Below are 26,457 nucleotides of genomic sequence, written 5' to 3' on the forward strand. Positions count from 1 at the left end.
TCACTGTGACACCAAGCATACGTACAGAACAACATAAACCAACTAGTATCTCACATAGCTTTGATACATTAAAGTGAAATGAAACAACACATAGCAAATTTTTGGACAAAAAAAGTATTCAGTACATACATTTCACCTGTAAGCACATCTTAGAATTAGATACACTAATCGTTAATCGTCTCTGATCGGTGTTTGGAAGGTCAAATGTAAAAAAAAAAAGTTGGATTTCTTTCCCCGTCACAACATATTTGGTCTATAAATCCTTCAATCTACAGCAGGTGCTTTGACAAATGTTTTAGAGTTGGGTAAACATCCAATAAAGACTAGGGACATTTGTTAACAATGCAAGTGGATAACCTTGTAATTCCGCCATTTTCCATTTATTTCAAAACTACGATCTCCATTAAAAACCATGTGGGGTGGAGGTGGAGTAATCAGCAGGTCCAGCCTTTATAAAAAATTGGAAACCGGTGTCAGCCAGAAAAGTCTCATCGGTGCATCCTTACTTAAAGAATCCCCTAACTCAGACTCAGATGGATTTTATACAGTCATGCCTTCTATTTCTTTCAATCCATCGTAGTCTGGCTTTGTAAATTACATGTGTAAACAGTCAAGGAATTGTAAGGAAGTAAAAAAAAAAAACATGTCTGTACAGCGGTTCTGTTGTTTATGTGATGCCGTGTTGTCTCACCATCCCATGCATCAAACATGTCTGTGATGAAGTAGTCTATAAAGGAAATCTGGGACTTTGGGATGCTACACGTGTTTCTGTCAAACACAGGCATGACCACTGGTAGACCTTGTCTCTTCTCCTCATCCGTCTGCGGTAAAGACAAGAGCACAAGTCACCATCATGTCCGACAACACTAAAAAGTCTGTTACGAACATTTTGCACCAAAAAACAGCATGTAATTCTAGAAATTGTATTAATAGTCCTTAGTAAATGTATTTACCTGTGCAAAATACTCCTCTGAGATGCGGCCAGCCCATTCTATGCAGAGCTCCAGGGGCCTGCACGGATTAGAGATGTCTGCACACTTGATCAGCATCCGCTTGACGAGGATCCGGTTCTCTGGGGACGTCAGGACGCTTTTGATAGCCTCCTCGTCACTGCTTCCCTAAACAAAACCAACGCAAGATGTTAGGATATACACTGCCTGGCCAAAAAAAAAGTCGGCACCTGGATTTAACTAAGCAAATAAGTACAAGCCTCCTATTGGATAAGTACTGCATAGGCGATTATCTTTCAGCTGGCAACAAGTTATTTAACCCCAGCTGATGCAATGAGTAACTCCTCATTTCTTAAACAACCATGGCAAAAGACACATCCTGTGGTCGTGGAAAAGACGTTAGTCTGTTTAAGAAGGGTCAAATCATTGGCATGCATCAAGCAGAGAAAACATCTAAGGAGATTGCAGAAACTACTAGAGTTGGGTTAAGAACTGTCCAATGGATCATTGAAAACTGGAAGGATGGTGGGGAACCATTGTCTTCTAGGAAGAAATGTGGTTGGAAAAAAATCCTGAATGATCGTGATCGGCGATTACTTAAACGTTTGGTCAAATCAAATCGAAGAAAAACAACAGCAGAACTCAGGAGTATGTTTAATTGTGAACGCAAAAGCATTTCCACACGCACAATGCGAAGGGAACTCAAGGGGTTGGGATTGAACAGCTGTGTAGCCGTAAGAAAACCTCTAATCAGTAAGGCTAACCAGAAAAACAGGCTTCAGTTTGCTAGGGAGCATAAAGATTGGACTCTGGAGGAATGGAAGAGGGTCATGTGGTCTGATGAGTCCAGATTTACCCTGTTCCAGAGTGATGGGCGCATCAGGGTAAGAAGAGAGGCAGGTGAAGTGATGCACCCATCATGCCTAGTGCCTACTGTACAAGCCTGTGGGGGCAGTGCTATGATCTGGGGTTGCTGCAGTTGGTCAGGTCTAGGTTCAGCAACATTGTGTGCCCAAAGAATGAGGTCAGCTGACTACCTGAATATACTGAATGACCAGGTTATTCCATCAATGGATTTTGTCTTCCCAAATGGAACGGGCATATTCCAAGATGACAATGCCAGGATTCATCAGGCTCAGATTGTGAAAGAGTGGTTCAGGGAGCATGAGACATCTTTTTCACACATGGATTGGCCACCACAGAGTCCAGACCTTAACCCCATTGAGAATCTTTGGGATGTGCTGGAGAAGGCTTTGCGCAGTGGTCAGACTTTCCCATCATCAATACAAGATCTTGGTGAAAGATTAATGCAACACTGGACAGAAATAAATCTTGTGATACTGCAGAAGCTTATTGAAACAATGCCACAGCGAATGCGGGCTGTAATCAAAGCTAAAGGCGGTCCAACAAAATATTAGAGAGTGTGACCATTTTTTGGTGGCGACTTTTTTTTTGGCCAGGCAGTGTATATATATATATATATATATATATATATATATATATATATATATTCCTTTATTTAATCAGGTAAACCCCGTTGAGATCTAGATCTCATTTTCAAGAGGGACCTGAGCAAAACATTTGCAATACATAGCAACCTGGTTACAAGATAAAACCAGATAAATACATGTTGATGAACAGAACTCCAGTGCTCCAGATCCTTTCAGATGAAAATGTATACTCTGATAAGTCCAGAACACATACTTTTTGTTTTGCTTCGTCAGCCTGTCTTGTTTATTTGAGTCCACTGGACTCAAATGCAGTGCAATAAAAATAGTTTATTGGTGTTAACCCCGTCTTTAAAAAAAGGCCTAAAAACTGGGGAGTACCGGTAACCATCATCTCAGAAGTGAGGGGGCAAAAAGAAGTGAAAGTCCTATACGCAAATTGTTACTTAGCACACAAAAATGGAATGAAAGTGACAGGTAACATGGCAAGGAACCTCATAACTTAATTTGAATACAGAAACTAACGGCACTATGTTAGATAAATGTGACAGCACAGATGTGCAAATTAATCAAGATAAATAAAAAGTGAACGCCCTATATCTGCTGCCTTTTCGAACACAAATAATATCTGAAAATAATTTTAAAAAAGTCTAAATATAAATTAGATATGGCCTTCTCGCCGTGCTACCTATAATTCAGTCAAAAATAGTTTGGAGAGCGAATGAGTGCAAATCTGAAATATCTGTAAAAACCCTGTTCGGATACCTGCCTGGTTTCTTCCTGTAACAGACCTGGTTTTCTCAACACATTATAATCCCTCCTTACCTCAGAAGACCCTGCATCTCTGTCCCTGCTGCTGGCCTCTGGTCTATTGTCTGCTCCCTGACATGTCTCATTCTATTGTGAAAATAAAGATTTCGTTTAAATATGTGGGAAGTAACAGTGAGCACAACTACTGTACATAAATGAAAGAGAGCTGGGTTTATTCCTGGTATTGACTAACTAGCAATGGCTGTAAAATAGGTTAAACAACAGTTTGTGTTGTTAACTAGATTAATATGATATACTGGATTAACTGGTAAGCATTTTGCTATCATTATCTGCGTGCAGCAGCGTTAGCTAATCACTTTACTTGGTTTGTTTAAAAGAAAAGTGCAAAGTTTAGTTATTTTCTTTTTTCCTTTTGGGTCTGGGTAGTTGCTGCACATGGCAGGCTGTGAAGCTCTGCTCTGCAGCAGGTTCTGATCAGTGATCAAAACCACAGGTGTAACAGGCGTTAAGCTCGTGGTGCGTTTAAAGATGGCTCGGACAATCACCTTACTACATCTTTACAACCGTTTAAACAGTTAACGGTTGAAAAAAGTGTAGGGGACATGTCCCACGTGTCAGTTACGCCCAGGCCTGAAAACATTTTAATATCCATGTTGAGCATTCCGCACAGAGACGGTAAAGATAGAACCAGGTTGTTAAATTCTCCCTCTCTCTAACACAAGAACCAACGGGTCGTACGTCCGCTTCATATGTTTCTATCATCATTTAAAATCTAAAATTTTTGTTGACTCTCTGCTGCTGGTTTATGAATCTCTAGAGACAGAGTTAGACATTATATTTCTTTCTATTTGAAAGAAATCAAAATGGAAATTTTGTACTGTTACTTCTGTAAACGCAACTATTTAATAATTATTTGTCATTCTAATAAAATTACAGTGCTTTATCGTGATATCACGTTAAATCTCACCCCGTTCTCCTCCAGTGCAGCCAGCGGCTTGTTGATGCTGTTCACAAACTTGTTGACGTGTTCAAAGTGTTTGGTCATCTCCGTTGCGAGGACCATGTCTATGACGGCCTGTCGTAACGATCGATATTCGTTCCTGAAGAGAAGAAGAAGAAGATAGCAACGGGGTGAGGGAGAGTGGGAGAGATGGGAGCAGGAACAGAAGGAGGTAGGGACAGCGTGGTGAGTAGCATGGAAACCCGTGTAAACAGTTTTCTCCTTCTGACGACAGTGACAGTGGCGATGAATGGCTGCTTTGTTCGTCGCTCCACCACCCCCTCCCTCCTCTACCCCCCCAAGGGGACCAGCACATGTGAGCTATTCTGTTTTGGGGCTCAAATCACATTACTGTCCCGCCAGTGCCAATACACAAACATGCGCACAAACACACACTGTGATCTTTCATCAGCAGAAATTCAGACTTGCTTTACTGCCTGTTGCCCTTCCTAACAGAAGTTTCTCCCAAAGATTTATGAATAATGATGAATGCACTCTATTTAAATGAATCAATAGTAAATAACCCCAAATACAATCTGAATATGGACCTTTTTGTAACACAGAGCAAAACAGAGTCTCAGCACAAAAGCTGCCAAATGAGACATTTTTTTTGCTAAGACAGTTATGCAACATTGTTATAAGAATGTTATTATAAGGTTCCAGCCACCTACTCAAATTATATTTTCTAAAACTATACTTTAAAGTTTGTGTAATAGGCTTTTATTTAAAGACCTAATATGCTTTCTGAAAGAAAAAATTACAAAAGATTTCCAAGCAGAATCATTTTTTTTCTACTACCGTCATGTGCGTCAATAATAGAATATTTTCAAAAAGTTAGCTTATTCCAGTAATTCTGTTCAATATAGAAAAATCCCAGATTCACACAGAGTGATATGCTTTTAAATCATTGTGTGCTGTTAATTTTGATAACTGTTCATTAAAATTCAACAGTCAGTTCATTAGAAAATGCGAATAGTCCTTAAGAATTTGAACTTTATTCAAATAACTCTTTTATGATGTTCTGCTTTCTTGTGATGCAGCCATGGAGAAACTTCATGTCTATATAAGACCCCTCTAAAAAAACAAAACAAAAAAAAAACAACTCCATCTTCTCTGATGTGTAAAGAAATCTTTTACAGGAATTTTTGGAAAGGCAAAGAATTGTGAATCTATCTATTTTTCAAAACCTGTGCTTTTGTAAAAAAAAAAAAACTCTCTTAACGCAATATTTTTTTTTCAGTTTTAGAATAACTAATGACAAATTCATTTTAAGGCCTTCATACAGCTTTACAGTGAGATGTGACAATAAATAAATCATCAGATCTAGATTTAATATCTAGATGAGAAAACCTGAAATATTTTATCTGATTTTAATATTGTTACACCTCTGACACACGGATGGCATTACAACACTATACCTGAACTTGTGATTTTTTGAAGAAAAAGTCTGAAGCATTTTCTTTATTGTGATATCATTAGGAGGTAAATACAAATACTCCCTCGACAGGGTGTGGTTTTAAATTTAGCATGAGTAGAAAAAAAAACTAAGTCTGGAGATTTTTTTTTCTTTAATGAGTTGTGTGGCTTTTATTTATTTGTATCTGAGCAGAAAACTCTGTATGTTTTTGATTGTAGAACTTTAAAAAAATGCATTTTTGAGATAATCTCTGATTATAACACATCTCCTTACCTTTCTATGTGTTTGAAGATGTTGCACTTATCATCTCTGGTGGTGAGCTGGAAGGCCAGGGCAGCATGGTGGCTCTCTAGCACAGCTGTGTCGTTGTAGAGAATGGCCAGCTCACTTCCTGCATTGCACAGGAAGCTGTTTGTGCGGCCCGGGTGGTCAACATCGTGCACAGTGGCGGCAATCAGAGCAGCCACTTCATCAATGGGATCCAAACTTTGCTGTCAGGACAAACAAGTTTTGGAAAATGGATATTAAAGACTGTTAATGAAACACTTTACTATCTTTGAAACTGAAGGTGGTGATTTAAACCAAAACCGAGGACAGAATCACTTTACTCAACAGTTATGCTGCAGGCAGTGGTTATGTGCAGGTCAGCGGTTCCGCTAAATAAGGCAGTAGCTTTTCTTTTTCTTTATCAAAGAACATTTAACTATAGCACAATTGTCCATTTGGGCACACATTCAAAAATAATAGCAGCATTTAAGTTCTTAAAGTGCAAGTGGTCTGTAAAGCACAAGTGACCTTCCACACAAACGTTGACCTATGGAATTCCTGGGACTCATTAACCTCGTGTGATGTAACTTCACAGTTCACCGGCTAAAGCCCTGAGAGATCACTGGGTTGAGATCAGAAATAGATGCTTTGGTAATCGGCTTAACGAGTCCCAAACGTCAACACGTTACTGAACCACTGACACACTTGGGCAAAACTTTGACTCTCTAGGATTGAGAAGAAACTGATGGACCGTTATATCCACATTACCTTGTTCTGGCAGCCCCAATAATACAGTATGTAGCATTTAGGTATAAACTAGGTTACCACTGACACAACATGTAAAGTGCATACAGTGGCTTACAAAAGCTGAATGCCACCTAAATTCACACTATAACTACAATGTCAATATATTTCATTGTGATTTTTACATGATATGGGGGTTGTTTTTAATCACCATCCACATGCAGAGATCCATATTTCTGCCCAGGACAGCTTCCCTTCAGCAGGAACAGATTCTATATTTCTGTTGAAAATAAGCATCCCCACACCATGATGCTGCCACTGCCATGTGTCATGGGGACTGCTGCGCTCAGAGTGATACGAGGAATCAGTTTTCCACCACCCATTAAATTTTGCATGTTGGCAAAAAGGTTTTAATTCAGATCTCATCTGACAAGAATGCCTTCTGCTACATGTTTGCTTCGTTCAACAAACTCTGAAAGGGAATTTTCTGACCTTCTATTAACAGTCGCTTTCTTCTTGCTACTTTGTGGAGTAGACATTATCACAGTTTTCCTTCCTCGTAGGCTTGAAGATGTGCCATACTCTTCATTTTTAGATGATGGATAGAACAGAACATTTATGTTCTCTAACAAACCTCAGACCTATACTGTACAGCTGAATTTAAACTGCAAAGAAATTGCACACTACACACACTACTTTGTGTCGGCGCATTACAAAAAACCCCAAAAAACATCACATATAAAACACACTGAAAGTTGTAGTCGTAGCATGGCAAAACGTAAATAACGGTTATGGGATATGAATACTTTCACAATTTACTAAATAAAAATAGTTTTAAGCCACTAACTAATGCATTTAGTTTCCAAGTAGCCAGACGTGAGTATAACAGAATATTATGCAGACTATGAAGAATAAGGACCTGGCAAACAAAATGAATCATCAGGCCTAAATGACAACTTACAACATAGGAGAAAATAATTGCGTTAACTCTTATGACACGTTTTTAGCACCCTGATTCTCCGAGAATCCCTGTGTTGGTGCAGAAAAAAAACAACTTTTATGGAAAACTGTTATCTTTGGTAATTTTCATAGATGCAACTACAAAAGTGGAAACAGATGACTTGCAAAAAAGTGCATAAATATCCCATTTGAAATGTTGAGTAAGCGGCCAAAGTCCAAGAAAAACTTTACAAGACTTCCAGAAAGCCTGAATGTCTCAAGATGACTTTAAGCAATTAACAGAAAGCCAGACTCTTTAAATAAACAACTTCAAGAAATGAAAGCTGGTTCAAAACTTCTACACAACACTCCACTACATTTCAAGAAAAGCATCGACTTTTTTAACTCACATGATTTTGTATTATTTAAAATTTTTAAAAAAGATATCCTCGGAATTATGTGCATTCAAAATGTTATATTTCCCATTTTACCTTCACCCTCTCCTTGGAGAGAAAATATGCCGTAGCATGCAGGACGTCAGCCGCATGGGTGGAGTTGTGGTAGGAGTTGCTGGAGTGGTAGTTGGCTTCAATCACTTGCAGCCAGGAGCGCAACGTAGCTTCAGGGCAGTTTAAAAACTCGCACACTCCGAAGCGGGAGAAAATCTTGAGGCCCAAGAAGGTCAAAGGCCTGCGGGAGGATTTAGGGCAGCTGGTTAACAAACTGTCAGTGAGAAAACGTTCCACAAGAGAAAACTCTTGTGGAAAGCTCTTGTGGAAGAGTTTTCCACAAGAGTTTTAAAGGATGACCAATATTAAAGGTCATCCTTTAATATTGGGAGGTCTCACCGTTTCATGGTCGCAGCCTCCAAGCTAAAGATGTCAAAGTCCCACGAGTCCTCAGTTTCCATCGTCTGGGCGATCCGAGGGGGGATGTCGTTTAATGACAGAGGGGTCGCCAGGTGACTTGGCAGATGGTGGGGCTCTGCGAGCAAAATAAAAATAAAAATAGGAGAAAAGCAAAAAAAGACAACAAAAACTTAGCAAACAAAGCAGAGGGAAAGGCAACCCGGTAAAGTTTTGGTTGGGGTCAACCATTTCTGTAAACTCACGCTTTGTGGCGAGGATGTATTCGTTTCCTGACAGTCTGCGTATACCATCCTGTTCAGAGGAGAAACAAGAAGGGAAGCTTTAGTTTGGCTTTTTGTAACCATTAGATTAGGAGTTCAGCTCAGAGGGAAGATCATCAGCACAAACTATGGAAGGAGGGTCACTCTAGAAGCCAGCATAGCCCCTTCTGAGACATTAAGGGTAATCGTACCAGATATAATACAGAGCTCTTCATGCAGCCCAATGATACAATCATCAGTTTTATGAACTCTGACAGTGGAGTCAGGAATGACACCGTGATTATTTATGACTGTATGATAACCAATCTACAGCAAATTATTTAACTTGGTCATTTCTCTTCCTTTGGGGATTCCTGCATGTTGTTACAGCAAATGGGGCTTATCAGAGGGAAAACGGGGCCTCACCCAAATAATCAACCAAGCAGAGGGAAGTGTAATGATCAGACTCTCTAAGGACTGTGACTCATACCAGCTGGGTGTAACAGACGGCTTGTTAAGAATTTCAACATCAAGAGAAACAATCATGACTTTTCTAGTGCTTGTTGGGTCTGAAATTTTTAAAATGTACTTTAACATTAGAATTCCCAGATGTTTGAACTTTCAAAGAAAAGCTCTTCCAAATTGGATTCTTAATTGAAAAATCCAAAGTACAACCACTAAATAAATCAAGGTTTCTATGTGAAATGAATGTGGTTAGTACTGCAGACATAAGCACTTAAAAAGGGGAAAAAAGTCTCATCTGAACAGTTCCCATTCAATAAAATATGTACAAAAGACGTTAAAGAAAATATGAACTAAAAAAAAAACTTATTTAGATATTTGGGTTCTGATAAAGTTGACCGGTGTGCTGTATGTTATGTTGGTTTTCTGTCAGACTTGTTCCGCACAGCACAGGTTACAGTACACACTGGGTGTTGGTGAGTGGATGGGTGTGTGTCACAATGGGAAATGTTTACTTCACAAGTGCAAAAGGAAGAGGAGACTGGCTCATCTTTGACCCATGCATTGTCTCGTGGTGCTGCTGCCCCAGTACTATTTTAGGACTTTTTCTCCCAAAAAAAAAGAAAGAAAAAAGAGAGAGAGAGAGAGAGACGGCTGCCCTTTATTTTTTTCAATCTTCACTTGATCAACTTGATTCTACCACGTGAGCTCGGACAAACCGCCTGGCGTAACTCTGGCTTTTATCGCTTCTACCGAACAAATCTTCTTTGGGATGGACAAGCACTTCTGTGCCGCTGCTTTGTCACAGAGGAGTTCATGTAAAAGTAAAGCCGTGCGTGTTCATCTGGTCCAAAGAACAGGATGTTTCTGGGCCTGTGGTCGTGGAGAGGAAAACGAGTGTTGCTGGGTGTATGTGTGCAGAGACAGAGGGAGAGAGAAAGGGCGGGGTGGGCTTTCCTCTCCAGCCTACAGGAGCACAAAGGACAATCTAACACTTCCTCTGGGTTTGTTGCCAAGACTGCCAACTTGGCACTACTTCTTGTTCTTCACCACTAGTGTCTGGTAATCTTTCTTTGCCTCCTCCTCTTTGAAAATAATAATAATAATAAAAAATAATAATAATCACACACTCCTAATATTATTATTATTACTAGATCACAGATGTTTCAGTAGGAGTCAGGTTGTGTACAAGAACCTTTTCAGTTCGTGCCCCAGAAAAACGGCACTGCCGCTTACCAAGTGTGACGACGACTGAGAATCTACACCAGTGTTTGGTACTCACCGTCATCAGCCCCCCGACGAGGTCGCTGGTGTGTGGATCTTCATCCTTGGTGCCCAGCTGTGGAGAGTACAGCTCTGTGGTCCTCAGGATTTCCAGCACCCGATCTAAGGCCTCTGCCACAGGCATGGGGCTGCTTTCCTGTGCTTGGTTTATGATGTTTATAACCTGATTGAGAAGAGAAAAACAGCCATATTAGTTGGAACAGTGCAAGAAATACTAAAGCAGACTGAAAACATCAGAATGTTTAATTTTCTGGCTGTACTGCAGAAAAAGAATTGGCAAAAACAGAGCCAAAAAACACACTCCAGCCAGCACCACTATCCAGCATGTGGGTCATTTAAAGCCTTTGGACTCTGGCTACAAACAGCCCGTTCCTGCTGTTTCACGCAAGGAGAAAAAGGGCATAAACTACAGCTGAGCACCCATGGAAAAACCACAACGACCCCAACGCAGCAAAAAGATTCCAGTGTTTCATTGGTAACTTTCCTATTTTTTATCCCACATGTTTTTTTGTTGTTTTTACTTTGTATGTTGTTGAGTAAACATGTTGGTTCATTCCTGTGACTCCTCAGAGCTGATACTGCTAACTTGTGAGGCAGGAAGGAACAGGCAGTTGTTGACATATAGATGATTGATAATACTTTCAGAAAAAGCGTTACGCCTCCTGCACAGACAGGGGAACCGCTAATTCTGACTGCAAACGAGGACGTCTCAGTTTTAATTATCAGAAAAATGCTGATGCTTCTAAATATGTGGCCTGAACTAAACTAAAAGAAATAGCAGCTACAGATATCTGGGGGGAAAACAAAACAACAAAACCTTATTACGTATTAAATAAGTACATGAAATTTGGCTGAGAATAAAGAAATAAAAATCCCATGAGGCCATGGTAGGGTGCCAAAAGTCTGCAGTGTTTTTTTGAAATGTTCTTACTAATATCTCCTTGCATATTATACTGATCAACCTCTTTTTAAAGCTGATTGAATAAGGCTTTCCCTTTCAGAACAACCACAGACCTGAAAATATTCTTCCAAATGTTGCTCATTTGGGATTTATTCAAATGTTAGATTTCTATCCCTTTTGTAATCTGAGCTACAGGTGCCAGTTGTATTGGAAATTAAAAAAAGAGAAAAAACCCTTTAAAATTTCCAAGGAAGCACAAAAAAACTATTTTTTAAATAAAAATCTAAAAGGTTATTTCCAGCTCTTAAATAGATAAATTGTTAACTAAGCTAAAAAAATAAAAAATAAAAACATATAAAGATGTGTATCCTTTTATAACCAACATGCATTCTCTCAAAAGAGCCTGAAAAGTAACGTTGGCTCTAACAATGGGAAACCAATGGCAAGGTCATCAAAGCATGGACTAAAACACAAATTTGAACTAATTTGCTTGCGCACACACACACACACACACCCTCCCCCAACAAACACACACAGCCAGCGTCGTATCTCTGCTCTAATCTCCAGAGGACGACACCCACAGGGATCAACTGCACAGTCAAATGATACAGCAGAAGAACCGCAGTGTGTCATATGACCCCTTCCCTGGGGACTTGGCTGCGTTGGACCATCCAAGCTACACAAACCGCTCAAAACGGCGGGTCATTCCGATCCAACATGCTCCTACTTGTCTTGTGCATGAAATGTGGCATTTTATCAACCCATCTCCACTTGAAACAGCCAGTGTGTCGGCTTGTATGCGCGCGTGTGTGACTTCTACACTCCATTTCAGTGGTGGTACTAAAAGCGCTCATGGCCTTTTTAGCACTTTTAGAGTACAAGTGTGTAGTCATGAGACAGTAAGAGATAATCATATGACGGAGGCTAGGAGGGACGGAGGGGACTGGGATGAGCCCACCTTGGTGATGGGAGCCTCTATCGTCATGGAGTGAATTCGGGCCATTGAGGAGTGTCTTCTCTGTGAGCTACCTGTTAGGATGGAAGAGGGAACGTCTTCAACGACAAAATAAAGAGCCCATTTTCCAGCCATGCCCTAATTAACGTGTTGCGTGTATCCAAACAACGCGCAACACAAACACAAACAGCTGGGCAGGTTTTGTAAGCTGACAAAAAGCAGAGTGTTTCCATCATCCATCTCCCTTCACTCTCACCATCGCTCCCCCGAGACGTTATGGATTTGACATCCAGAGAGCCTTTCCTCCGGTCTTTGTGCTTACAGGACTGTATATCTGGAGGAGGGAAACACTTTGCGTTATTTACATCAGCACATGTAGCTCACATGCTTTGTTTGCACATCATGTCTTTACATAACTGAGCAGGATGTAGCCGTTTTTTTGTGTGCATGTGTTTTGCTTCTCATAAGCTTGGTGTGAAGATAATTTCTGTGTACATATGGATAATACATATATATGTACTTTTTTTCCTGTTTGGCAAATGGCAGCGGTGACAAACTTAAAACAGAATAACTAAACCAAACTAAGCAAACCTGAAGTAAACTAGAAGGTTTTTGCTTCGCAAGAACCTGGTGTTATTCCGTCTTGTGTCTTTAGAAATGACTAAAAGCCGTTAACTACATGTTTTTAATATATGGACAAAAAACCTTTCAGACAAAAGTTTCATCAAAGAGTGCAGAGAACATTTATTTGTCCTGTTTATTGTTTTTTTGTTTTTTTTAATTTGCAAAGAAAATTTAAGAAAATTTTTTACCAGTCAGTACATTTATTTAGAGAGAAACTATAAGTACAAAATTACTAACATTCATAAAATAAATGTAAATGGTGCATGTGGAGTTACCATGAAGTATATTAAAAATTATACAAAAATATATTTTGAAAACTTTATACAGCATTACTGAGTCAGATGAGTAAACTGTAGTTTACGTTTTGTATTTCTGACAGTTTTGACAGAACAATCAGTTCTGCTGTAACGGAAGTCTTACTCTCAACGATTTTACAGAAAATGAAACTTTTCTTTGTTTTCTTGAGCATTCAGACAAACCTTTTATGGTCATCTGGCTTTTCATTAAAAAAAAAGAACAGAAATGACAACAAATAGTAATTGAGTTTTGTGATTTGTTTATGCACACAGGCATAATTAAAGCGTAAGCACTGAAAAAAGTGCAAATTAAATTAAATGACACCGAACATACGCCAACTGGGGACGAAATAAAAACAATAGGAATTAATATGACCAGCAGGATATAGAGATTTTAGCAGGTGAGGCTTGAATTCTGATCTACCAATTCTGATCAGACACCACAAGGTGAGAAGGTGCCCCAGAGGAAACGGAGTGAGATTTAATGCACTGGGCCAACATTTAAAGCTCCAGAAACAAACAGAACAGAGCCGCTGACGCAAACCGATGAGAGATACCATCCCTGTTTACTTGTCGAACGTCGAGCAGCAGAGTTTCGAAATCAGTCACAGCTACGGCTTCTTTTTGCATTTGATGCCACAGTGCAGCGGGAAACAATAGACAACATCAAAGTACTTTTTCCAAGGCCCACTAAAAGCGAGATTAAAGTTATTTCAAGGTTATTTCTCAGCGAGCTGAACCTGACATAACCACTGACTGTCATTTCTTACATGGTTTTAAACCCAGTGCAAGTGTGTCCTAAGTTATTTGATGTAAAATAAAAATAAGAATGGTGCTAGGATCTTCAAAAATAAAGAATAAATATGTCATCATCTAATCCTGCTGTACAAAAATGGAAATATTTTCAAGATGACATTGTGGCGTGAGCTTTTACATTTCAGATTAATTTTCAAAGTTTCTAAATTCAAAAATATATAAATAACTTACTGATTAATTTTACATTTATTTATTTATTTATTACATATTTAGGGGATAAGTATTTTTTTATTACGCTTATTTTGGGGGGGGTTGTGACATTTATTTATTTATTACATTGTGTAAGTAAATAAATAAATAAATCTTTGTGAACAGCTACCACAAAGAGCTTAGGGGTAGTCTTAAAAGTCTGATATTTATAGAAACATATTAACTTAAGAATCTCACCTGTTTGTGACTCTGCCTGCACACGTTCAGTGGATTTATCACTCTGCACAGACAAATGAGAAAGACACAAGGGTTTAAACAAAATAAACCCTTCTCATTGTTTACTACTTAGCAAAACCGCCAATCTCACCTTATTATTATCATTTAAAGGCCTGTTGATAGACACATAGTGTCTGATTTTTCTGTGGAGGACAAAGGCACAACGTTACATCCGCTAAAACAAAACGGTGTGATGAACGGAGGTGATTTATTCTCCAGCTCACTCACCCTCCCTGTCCAATCACAGGTGTGATTTTCACATTTTGCTGAATGTTGTCTCCATTCTTCTTTTTGGCATAATAAATCCCCTGCCACTCCTGGAACATAACACAACAGGCCGACGGACCCTTTGTAAAACACAATAGGCCAATGGACTTGTAAGCTTGACAACGTATGATTGAAAAAAATGAAAAGTGAAAAGTTGAAAGTGTCCCGTTTGTGTGCAACAGGTGGTGAAGAGGGAGCAGGTCAGAGAACGGCGACTCACTTTAATGGAGAGAGCGAGCGCAACTGGAGTCCAGCGCGCTCGTTTCATGTCCACCCCCTCCCACCCGCAGATTAAAAAGACCCTTCCTGCTGTTAGGCTGTCTGGGATTGACCTTTGCGCTCGGTGTGGTGAGATTACTGCACATGAAACGGCGCTGCTGGATGACCAGCGGCGCAGGCTGACGGAGCACGTGCGTGCAGGGATGCAGATATCTGGGGTGCTTACACAAGTGATGCGATTGCGAAGCAACGTGCACCGGAGACAGCTACAGATGTACAGGGGGCTGATAAAGCATGTGGAATTGTGAAGAGCACACGTTACCTTTCCTTTTCGTATACAGGAGTTAATCGTTTCAAGGAGATCAGGCTTATTCTTCTCGCTTTTAGGCACTTCTATTATTTCCTTCCCTACTAGCTCGCCTTGTTGGTAGCCCATAATGGACTCGTAGGCAGGATTCACATACTGCAAAGGCAGGGAAAGAAAAGTGATGAGTTCAGGCACAGTTACCTACCGTTTCTTAATTAACTGAAGAAAAGAAGCAAAAAAAAAAAATAGACATTTTCAGCTCATTAGATTAAGAAGAAAACATCCTGAACACACAAGCTGCAGTGTTTTGTGACCATTTAAATGACAGAATCTACTATTAGTCCTGAATGAGATCCCAAGACATGAACAGGAGCTAAAAAAAAAGGTTCTGAGCAGAACAAAGGGAGAGAATGAAACACACACACATGGTTGGAGGGGAAAACAAATGAAATAAATCCCCACCTGAATTACTTGATCTTCAGAAGTGATCTCGATGGCGTCTTGGCTTTGTTCCAGAGCTGTGAAAATGGCATTACTAGCCCTGATAGGGAAAGAAAACAACATCAAGACATTAATGTTGGATCATATTTGAAGTTAGAATTATTCATACCTCTGGCACATTTGTGTGTTTTTTTTTTTTCAATTTAACCCAATAGTTTGTTTCTGATAGGAAACAATAAGTGTACAAATGAGTATTAATTTTGTAAAAAAAAAAAAAAACATGTAAAATATTATTTCTGTTCTTCACAATATTCAATAAGAAACTGAATATTGGCTGCATGTCACCCTTCTTACAACTGCTGAGCAGCTGTTTACATGTTTCCACTGATAATTTAACCATTTCTCTTTGCCAAAGGTTTAAGGTTGGAAGCCTCGTCTCCACCAACGTAATCTTTGGTTTCTTTATCAGATTCAAGTCAGGACACTTCAAACAGATAATGTTACTGCCAGTCAGAGGAAACATGTTGGTAAAAATGGAAAGGTTACTCCAGAACTAAATCTGTTAGGAGTGTGAATAATTTTGTGTTCAGCTGTAGAAAAGTTAAAAATGCATAAAAAAAGCTTTTAAGCTGAAAAACATTCTCCATTAGCTTTATTTTAATGAAACATTTCACAAGCTGCATGTCGCTGCATTATTATAAATAGATAGGTTTTGTTTTTAAAAAATGTTTAATCATTATATATTGTATGATATGGGGTGTTTGTGTTTTTTTTCTTTTGTCTAAGCACATCATGTTATAGAGTATTTTTCAATTGAACCAATCAGAAATATGTCAACTTAAATGCACAGCACTTGCAGCATTTGTGTTATACTTACTGTAATCCAAGAGATTCATTCAGCAGTATTATGAGAGTTAGAGTATAAAAAAAGTATCTTTGCAAGTGCAGACTATTTTCTTTTGTCTGTGTGTGTCCAAGGATGTGGGGTTAGGAGGCGTGTGTGTGCGTGTGCATTGAGGTGTAGAAAGCTTAAGCGTGATAAGCAAACTTCACCACTGATATAGAGCTCAACTACAATGTAGCGTAATTGGAAGCATGACTCACCTCAGTTTGAACTGTGCCCGCACCTCTCCGTGCTCCAGCTGTAGCAGCTCGTTGTAGCAGGCCATCAAATTGACATTTTCCACATACCTCTAAGGGTCAGAGCAACACAGGCCAGTCAAAAGTGGATAAATAAAACCTACAATATGCATTGCTAATCCACGTGTTGGCAAGTGGGTACATTCTCAAAACAAACAAAAAAAAAAGGGACCCAGGGGGAGTATTGTCAATAACTTTCATTTCCCATGGAAAAAAATAAATCATCAGCTGCAGACCTGATTCTTATCAGTGGAAAACCACGTTTTCAGGCAGAATAAAATACACTGTGTCCTTTAAGCTTACCCTATTAAAGCCAGCATTGATCAGCGGCATCACAGAGGCTTCCTCTCTGTCTGGCCTTAGAAAAAAAACAAAAAAACCAAACAAACACGAAAAACACGTTAGAAGCAAAGCAGTATATGATAAATGCTTGTTTAGAGAACATCCGAGGGCTGCTACAGATGACAGGCTGCAGGCATACACATTACATTTCCATCTATTTTTTTTTTCCCCAACATTTCCCCCCTAATCACGAGCTACCAATGGGGGCAATAAAAAAAAAAGAAGAAAAAGAAGAAAGCAAACATGTACCTTTTCACGACGGCGACTATCACAGTGTTTTCTGAGGAGTTGACCGCTCTAAATGACCTGAATGTAAACAGAGGGAGCCTTTTTAGCAAGCGAGCGAGGCGGTTGGAAAAGCCTGTGGCATCAAATCAATGTATTTTCAGTTTTTCACGCTCCGATTCTCATAGGCAGGCAGAGCCCAGAGGTGGAGCTCTGCGAGCGGTGCCGAGGCCTCTGAAAGAATGCAGTGTACAGGGCCGCTCGTCTGCCTGCGGTTTCCCCCAGCCAGTGGTCATAAAGGCCCTTTAGTGCCCCCAACTAGAGCCTGAGCGTGTACACTGAACATATGGATCGGCCAAAGATGAATAGGGTTAACATACCGTCCGGGCATGGCAAATGAATGTTTGTAAATGCACTTTTGGTTTGCGCCGAGGCTAAAGATAGACGGTGGTACGGGCCAGGCACCGCTCGTTACTCGGCGACATAAATCCACAAGGTAGAGAGCGAAGAAAAATCAGCCGGCCGTTCACCACAGATAATGAGAAGCACGGCCATGTGGACTGAAACTCGTAAACGTTGTGCTACAGCTGGTCCCTTCGAGGTCACCTGGCATGTGTTGGATCACGGGCCCTGAATCATTTGAGTTGTAAAGTTGAATTAGGAGAAGGGATGCACCGATACACCTTTTTTCACTTCTGATACCGATACAGAGGTTTGGTATCTTTAGTATTGGCCAGTACTGAAAAACAGTGCTGGACTAACTTAAAAAGTTTCCTTTTTCCTTTTTAAACAGAAACACAAACATTTGTGATTGTGTACTCAATCACAAATGTTTTTGATAACTCTACAACAGTACAGCACACTTAAATACACCAATTGATTCAAATTAGTGTATTTATGATTCAAATTGGTTAAAAATGTAAAAACAAGGCAACTTTAATTTGTTCAATCAGTGCAATTAACAGTAAACCAGCCAATGTAAAATAAATAATAAAGAACTTGAAACCGACAAAAGCAACAGGTTGACAACCTTTTTCAAATATGTATAAAATAAACTGCGAAAAACCTTTGTAATAATATGATTCAGAAAGTGCAATTAGGAATTCTAAAATAATTGAAAATAAATAAAGCCCGACACCACTCAGAGCACAAAGCATAGATCTAGACTGAAAACATATGTCCTTATGGATCAGGCACACTGTTAACGATACGCGATCTAGAATTATTTTCATTATCAGGATCGATACATATACTGTATATATATATATATATATATATATATATATATATATATATATATATATATATATTTTTTTTTTTTTTTTTAGGGGGTTAGGGGGTCTTTTGTGGGCACTAGTGTCCCTTATATGAAAGTAGGTTGACAGGAAAGGGGGAAGGAGAGGTGGGAAGACATGCAGCAAATGTCGCTGGGTCCGGGAATCAAACCCACGACAGCCGCGTCGAGGACTCAAGGCCTCCAAATGTGGGTCATGCTATCCCCTACGCCACCACAGCACGTACCGATACATATATTAATATCGGATTGGTGCATTTCTATTTAGGATACCACTAAAGCTCATTAAAAAAAACAACCAAAGGAAATAATTCCCAGAATTCAATCTTGTTTTCAATATTTTCCTTATATTAGCTGAATGAGACTATCATAGTTACAAAAATTAAACCAATAATCACAAATGAAACAACTCGGTTGAATGTAAACTTGAGTAAATCTTTCAGACGTCCTTTTTAAAAACAGAAATATTCTCGACAATGTCGGGTTTTCATTTGATTAAACCAGAGGCGTGCAGTTCAAAGGTGTCAGGTTTAAAGGATGCATAATTACAGCAGAGACAAGAGAGTTTGCCTTACCGGCACAGTGCTTCAGCGTCAAAGTGTCTGGAATGTCTGTGGTCAATGATGACGAGGTCGTGAAGCTTCTCTGAGAAGCATTCGAGAGCGAATTCAGGCGTCCGCACCATGCTGCACCTGTAGTTGGCCTTCTCACATGCCCAGCAGAAGCCATTGCTTTGACTGTCCTCTTTGGCAAAAACTAAAAGTACCTGGAAGACAGGAAATGACAGAGGATATGCAGATTAAACGTGGGTTTATTTAATTAAATAAGATCTCCTGTAAGTTCTGACCTGTATTTTTTTTTAGAAAGGCATCCACAAAGACATGCATCTTTCACATTTATTGCAACACCTTGCAAAATCGCCCTAATGTGTGTATTTTATTTAACTGCAGTAGCTAAATCTCATACTGAAAGATCCCAGCCTCTCAATGCCAGTCAGTCTTTTTAGAACGGGGGAAAATCACAGAAATATATTTACTTTATTTATTCTATTTTTGTTGTTGTTTATTTTACTTTATTGATCTTAGTTTGCTAGAATTGCTGGTCCTTCTAATAGTTTATGTAAAATCAAAAAAACGTAAGTAGAGTCTGGACATAACTTGAAAGTTTCTTGCTTGCAATATTTAAATTTCGGAATAATACGAGAACATTCAATGTCCGATTTGTGTTGATCTTCTTAAGTCAGAAAATGGCAATAGGTCAAGGCATAATTAAAACATTACTACCATTAAATCAACCTTATTATCTAGATAATGTTGTGAAATGATAGGCATTATACATATTATAGTTTATTATCATAATATAAGCAAGGCTATGTAAACATGTAGTCATTTATTTGACAGTAGTCGAAGTTGTACTATGAAAATGCCAAATTTATTAAAAAAGCACATTGAAAAAAACTAATCAAAAGTAGACCAAAGTGTCATTAAAATAAAAAAGTAAATAAATACGTTCAGATAAATAAAAAAACAATGACTGTAAAATAGAAAAATCTTTGCATACAGTCACGCAAAAATGTAATAGATAAATAAAAAATTAGGTTGCACTGTGACAGCATGTGTGTTTTTATAACATTTCTGGACATATCTTAAAATAACTTAAATCACACACATGTATGACATCAGGACCACAGGATTAGAAACTCATTACTTTGTCTTGTACATACATTGTAAGTACTGTAAATCAGACAGTTAGACAGACAGTAAAACTGATTGCCGGATCGCAATTCAACAATCAGTTTGATGATCTTGACTGTTGAAAAAGAAGGTTATTGCAGTTCATGAGCCTCAAAAGAACTTAGAAAGAAAATTCAAAACAACTTTCAACAAGTTTAGGTCTGTCTGTCCAAGCAAGTTCAGTCTATAAAAGCAGAAGATGCCGTCAAAAACCCAAAATCTCATTACAGGGCACACTGCAGTCTTGCAGCTCCTTCTTGAACACTAAGTGGACAAAGACAAAGGACTTCTGGAATAATGTTTGTGGAAATTTGAACTGGATTATTTGGACACCAGAACAGAGAAGTTTGGCATAAACCTAAAAAAAAAAAAAATACTAGTAAAAACCGTTTCGTGCAAACTATGAAGGACAGAGGTGAAAGTGTGATGGTTTGGGGATTCTCATCAACAGTAGGAGGTAGCCAGCTCACCATTATTTGAATACACCAAAATGTATGTATTGTATCCAATCATGTTTGGATACAATAATACTACGTATAATAGTACATAGTAACGTCTCTTTAACACACTGAAATGACGCTTTGGAGAACAGTGGGGATATGCAGAAAGAATAATGAGTTGTATTTCCACTTGAATTAGAAATGGACAAGTTCAAAGTTAGAAAAATGTAACAAAACTAAAATTTAGGCTCATAACACGTACGGCTTGCACATGTACAAAAAAGCACTAAATATTAAACAAGAGGAGCACACCGACATCTTCACAGTCTCGGTTTCTGAGCAAGATCCTTAAGAGTTTAAATCCACAAAATGAAGATAAATATATGTTGGTATTGGCTCATATTGTTAATGGCAGCCAGAACCACAACAATTAAATCCCAGTGGTTTTCCCACAAGCAACAGGACAAAGGCATCATGAGCTATTCTGTGTTTCTGGGACAACCAAAGACAAAACGTCTCCATGTTAGTATGGATCCCTGTATGTCCAAGAGAAACTGGCTGGTTGACTAGTGTGTTCCTAAAAGTTAGCTCCAGAAAAAACAGGAAGCCAAAAAAAAATAAACCTCCTTCAAAATTATATTTAGTATGTACGTATATATGCATTTTATCTCCAGGCAGCTAGGATTTTCACCAACGTACACAGCTTTAATTTGGCAGTAACTCTAAAGACTAACACACAATCTGCAACAATAGAGAAGTTAGTTATTCCATTCAAGGTAGCAGGAGAAAGAACAAAGTTCCTCCTCCAAGAATATTTCATACTTCAAAATACCTCAAGCGCAGAATGTGGCTTCTATGGAAGACTGGCAAGTTTGTTGCATTGTTGAAAGAAAGCCAGAGGAGTTCCCTCCAAGTTATGTAGGAGACACAGAAAACAATGAAGGACAACCAGTGACAAATTATCAAGCCGTGTCAGGTATTTCCTGGGGATTCCATGTTTTGTGGCTGCTGCTGGCACTAATTCCCCATTTTCTTCCTACTTGACATGACCATGAGCACTTTCAATACTCTCAATTGTGTTGTTAATTCTGACATTTTGCAGTGTGACATGGGTAATGCACAGATGGCACAGTATGAAATGTTAAAAGTCCTGTATGATCTTTACAAATCATATGTTGTGAGCGAGGCCAGACATTCTGAACATGTCATCTACTCCGTGAAAAAGCGATGCCATAAACACCATCCTCACAGTGACACAGAGGTGGGAGCACCATTGGGGATGATTTTCTTTAGATGGACAGTGAAGGCTGTCAGGATGGGCAAATTGCAGGGTGAAGCTGAAATGAAATCTGTAAGAAGCTGTAAAAATGAAGCATGGAGGCAGAGGTACAATGAAAGTTTAGACTGATGCGTTTTCAGGTCTTAGAAAGACTTCAACCTTAGTCTAAGTAAGAGTCTCTGGCAAGGCTTTAAAAGAGCTTATCACAAATGTTCACCATCCACCATTCACAATGAAAATCTGATCTGAACCCATTTTGAGAAGAAAAACTGGCAAATATTTCAGTCTCCAGATGTCCAAAGTTTATAGAGAGGCAATTTCTCAGCTGAAATTGCAGGAAAAAAATGACTCAACTCACTTAAATCAGGAGGCTGCGTAGAAACAAAGGCCACATTTTTAGATTTTTTATCACCAAAAGACTTAGAAAACCACGGTCACCCTTCTAGCTCAAAGTTTGTTACTCAGATTTGAAGATTTTTTTTTTTGTCACTTTTACTTGTAAAATGACTTGTCTAAATCACTTACTGAATGTGTGGTAATCTGATCTCATGGTTTGATTAGCCGAGATGACTATGTGCAGCTCACAGCTGCTGCGTTCCTGCTCGTTCGCGCCCGTCATTCTATAATCAGCCTACGATTTGACCCGCGGGCCCGTAGCGAACGGCCCCAGATTGATTGGGCTTAGCTCTTATTCCTGTGCGTCACAAGTTTTATAGTCCGCTGTGATGATCTATGGCACAGTTAGTCAAGGCGGCCTTGACTGGCTGGAGCCCGTCTTCCCCTACCCTCACCCCAACAGGTCTAACCAAGGCTACATCTGAAAGTGCTGCTGCAGCAACCATCAAGCCAGCCATTGGGCGCGAGCTCCCTCTCTGCCACCACGCTTCCAAGCAACCCCTACCTCCACTCCCACTTCTCCCCCCGTCTCTCCCTCCGCCTTCCCTTCACTTGCGTAAATACTGGACAGGAGATTTAGGCCCGCCTCCCGGAGCGGTGCTGCACTAAGAGTAGATTCATGAGTCACTCTCTCAAACAGACGTCATCTCCGACTGTTGGCAGGCAGCAGAGTGAATGTAAAGAAGAGAAAGCTTGTTCTGCGCGTTTAAGTTTGCGTCGCACCTGTGAGGTTGAGTCAGGACAGAAGGGGACAATTTCAGCTCGACTGGCGTAGCATTTAGCTCAAAGTCGACAGAAGTAGCGAATGTGTCTGTCTGACGGAGGTGTTGCAAATGTAAACCATATTCCACATACTGTAGGAGTATCAAGCAGCAACAAGTGCACAGGTCGTAAATACATCACCTCAGATTCCTGCAACTATGTTTGGTACGCACGGGGGAATTAGATCAGAATTCCACATTGGGATGTTGGGAAGAGAGTCAACATTCCCCCAGAGGTGGTGGACCTGGGTATTGAGGCCAAGATCAGATCAGACAGATTCATCGTGTTGTAACGTGAAAATACATATGTATCTCTAACTTTCAAAAGGCACAATGAAGGAGAAAAGTGCTCAAGAGCGAGGAAAGTCACAGAAAGAGAAGGTTGGCGAGCATTTGGCAGCACCTGATTATGCCGTTTAGGCAACATTATGGCTGAAAAGAGGCATAAGGGCCAGCCTGATCCTGTGAGGCGAGAGAAACGAGGAGGAGGTCATGACAGGATCAGCGGTGAGTGACAAAAACAGGAAGGGGATATCTCTCTACCTCGTTTTCCTACCGTGGCCAAACTCAAGTGCATCAAACAATGAGGCCGAGTCTGTGCACTCACAATACACGGAGCGTTAATTCAGATGGTTTCATTCTCAAAAATACCCCCAGTTGTGTTGGAGTGACAATGTACAGAGTTTAACACTAGCTGTTTTATCCCCCCCCGGTAAACAATCAAAAAGAAAAGAAGGTTCCAAAATGGGGAAAAATCCTCTTATACCCTCATTCACATGACAAAGACAAGTACATTTTAACCTTGTAAATTTTAGGTAGAAACTTCTAATATATTCTTGAATCAAGGATTAATGGGAAATATTTCCTACGAATTTGGATTTTCCCGTTTTCACACACAGCAGAAGCGGGACATGCTGCTGGAACAAACTGTATCTTGAGAGAACGTCAGAGAAGATCCAGCCTGCGGTGACGAAACTGCTGATCCTCTGCAGTTCTCCAGAATGTGTATTGTTCATTATGGTATGTTCCCAGTCTCAAATATTTGGCCCCGTTGCCTTGACAGCGCCAATGCTGCGTAGCACACAACACGTCCATTAACGGCTGAAATTCCCTCCTCTTCGGTGAATGCGTGCATGTTCCTTAGAGAGGTGTGGCATTTTGAAGATATTCGAGATTTATTGTAACTCCAAACAAAAGCTGTTTTTCAATACTAATCCTTAAAGAAACACAACAAAGTACTGACAGCCATACCAAGTTTAGCTCTAATGCTCAGCAATCGGCAGCTGATGGATGCAGGCATAGACCATAGACTGAAGCACTCCTGGTGTTGCCTTCGGGCTTGTATGCATTAAAGTATCACTCAAACACATGTCGAGCATTGTTTTACAGTACCTGAAGTGGGTCTTTAAATAGCTTCATTGGTCCAAACTGCACCTCTGTTAATGTGGTCTGAAAAATAAAAAGAATAAAAGGGTTAGAAATAAAATAGTTGAGAAATTTCACATGAAATGTCTTCTTCTATTAGTTTAGAGGTTGACTGGAGTTTACAAATCACAGTGACAAAAATCATTCCTTTTCACCTGACCGGTATAAAATCAGAAAAAGCTGAAGGAAAGCAAACTGCATAAAACACAGACAAACAGGAAATATAATTTAATTTTCTTTAGGCTGACAGAAAAATCCAACTTAGATGGAATTTGAGATGATTACTGCCAATTTCACTAAACATGCAAACAGAAAAGATACCCAATTAAACAGCTGGGTTCAATGACATTAAATACAGATGAGATATGATGCACAGGTTGATGGTTTTATCCACGGTGAGCAGCTTGTCGTGTCTAATTTTTGTTCTGTTATTTCAACTTAAGTCATTGAGCAAACAGACAGAGAGAGTTTTTGAGGAAGATTGTGTGAGTAATCATCTCAGTCTTAAGAGAAAAGGAGAGTATATTTTGGTTTAGACACTAATGTCTCAAGCAGTTGAATAACATGAAATTATAGTTGTGTACAATATTACCCAACATGTGGGTCTTTACAATGCAAACAGCCAAGTTTGCCCTTCATCCAAGAAAATAATTTGTCAAGAGCTCCAAACCCAACCTAGTCCTTGTTTATGTCCTTCTGTCTAGAACATGGTAATGTTATGGTTAAATTAAAGAGCGACCATCTTGTTTCTATTTTTAGGTATTTGACTACAGAAAACAACCCAAGCTTTGCAAAAAACAGAATGAATAAATTATATTAAATTCCTAATTTATGTAAAATGAAGGAGAAAAAAAACATAGTCATAACCCAAATGGCACAAAAAAGTGAAAAATGACAACAAAAGAAAACTATGGCCATTGGCTAGAATTTGCAACGCAGCCAATCAAAATGCGCTTTTCTTTCCCCTTTTGGTACAGATTGACTGTATCCCCAAGAGTGGAGAGCAGGAAGACCATGGGAGTTCCCATTGTGGGTATTAAAGCTTTTTAAGGTAGATTTGGTGTTGGAATAATTAAAATAGTTAGCTGTATATGTTAAAATAGGTAAGCTGTAAGTAACAAACTGTCTAAAGTTCTGATTTAAAATTGGTCTCTGCTATGTTAGTAACCTTCAGTGATCAGTGGAACTCCTCCGGCTTCAGCCAAAATACACCTGAATCATTTAAATTATTTTTCTTTGTTGATTCTTGTTTTTTCTTTGTTTTATGATAGTCTACTGTTTTCTGCTGTATGATGTTCTAATGTTTTCTCAGGAAGGTTGTCGAAAATGACAATTTGGTCTCAACATACTTAAATAAAGGTTAAATCAAATAATAAAAAATAAAATAAAGCATTGATCTTTTCTATTAAAACAAGTATAAAAAGAAGCAAAAGTCAAAACGTGAAAGAAATCTGAAATCTTGAAGAAATAATCAACACATTAAAATATAACAGGAATGTCTAGTTTACTAGAACTAAGTATTTTAGAAATCTTTACTTATATGAGACATTACTAAATGAAGCAGTTATTGCATTCTCTTATTCCCTCAAAAACAAAAACTTTATGAAAATCCAATGATTTTGTGAGCGCTCCTATCACACAGACACACGCAGTAGCTGCTTTCTACACCATTCAGCTGATAAAAAAAGAAAACTGACAAGTAAACCGTGTGAACAGAGTTGAAATCTTGGTGAAGCCCAAAGAAATGCTGGATCCTTGCATTCATCTTCTAAAAGTGACT

General features: G+C 39.2%; 1 protein-coding gene across 3 annotated transcripts in view; it reads right to left on the bottom strand.

Moving 5' to 3' along the window:
- The window catches only part of pde8a (phosphodiesterase 8A), a 61,184-nt gene that overhangs the window by 2,864 nt on the left and 31,863 nt on the right, over window positions 1-26,457 (bottom strand). For 2 of the 3 annotated variants that reach the window (XM_028013967.1, XM_028013965.1), the window contains 21 exons: window positions 24,645-24,701; window positions 19,219-19,409; window positions 17,374-17,430; window positions 17,086-17,140; window positions 16,747-16,835; window positions 15,664-15,742; window positions 15,217-15,357; window positions 14,637-14,725; window positions 14,500-14,551; window positions 14,370-14,412; window positions 12,503-12,580; window positions 12,250-12,320; window positions 10,389-10,553; window positions 8,648-8,696; window positions 8,385-8,520; window positions 8,028-8,226; window positions 5,860-6,077; window positions 4,137-4,269; window positions 3,224-3,295; window positions 954-1,118; window positions 692-821 (listed from right to left, as the gene is read on the bottom strand). In XM_028013967.1, the coding sequence (XP_027869768.1) occupies window positions 692-821; window positions 954-1,118; window positions 3,224-3,295; window positions 4,137-4,269; window positions 5,860-6,077; window positions 8,028-8,226; window positions 8,385-8,520; window positions 8,648-8,696; window positions 10,389-10,553; window positions 12,250-12,320; window positions 12,503-12,580; window positions 14,370-14,412; window positions 14,500-14,551; window positions 14,637-14,725; window positions 15,217-15,357; window positions 15,664-15,742; window positions 16,747-16,835; window positions 17,086-17,140; window positions 17,374-17,430; window positions 19,219-19,409; window positions 24,645-24,701 (2,269 nt within the window). The remainder of the gene's footprint in view (window positions 1-691; window positions 822-953; window positions 1,119-3,223; window positions 3,296-4,136; window positions 4,270-5,859; window positions 6,078-8,027; window positions 8,227-8,384; window positions 8,521-8,647; window positions 8,697-10,388; window positions 10,554-12,249; window positions 12,321-12,502; window positions 12,581-14,369; window positions 14,413-14,499; window positions 14,552-14,636; window positions 14,726-15,216; window positions 15,358-15,663; window positions 15,743-16,746; window positions 16,836-17,085; window positions 17,141-17,373; window positions 17,431-19,218; window positions 19,410-24,644; window positions 24,702-26,457) is intronic. The other variant, XM_028013966.1, reaches the window with a different exon arrangement.

The sequence above is a fragment of the Xiphophorus couchianus genome, chromosome 4 (assembly GCF_001444195.1).
Source record: "Xiphophorus couchianus chromosome 4, X_couchianus-1.0, whole genome shotgun sequence".
Taxonomy (NCBI): Eukaryota; Metazoa; Chordata; class Actinopteri; order Cyprinodontiformes; family Poeciliidae; genus Xiphophorus; species Xiphophorus couchianus.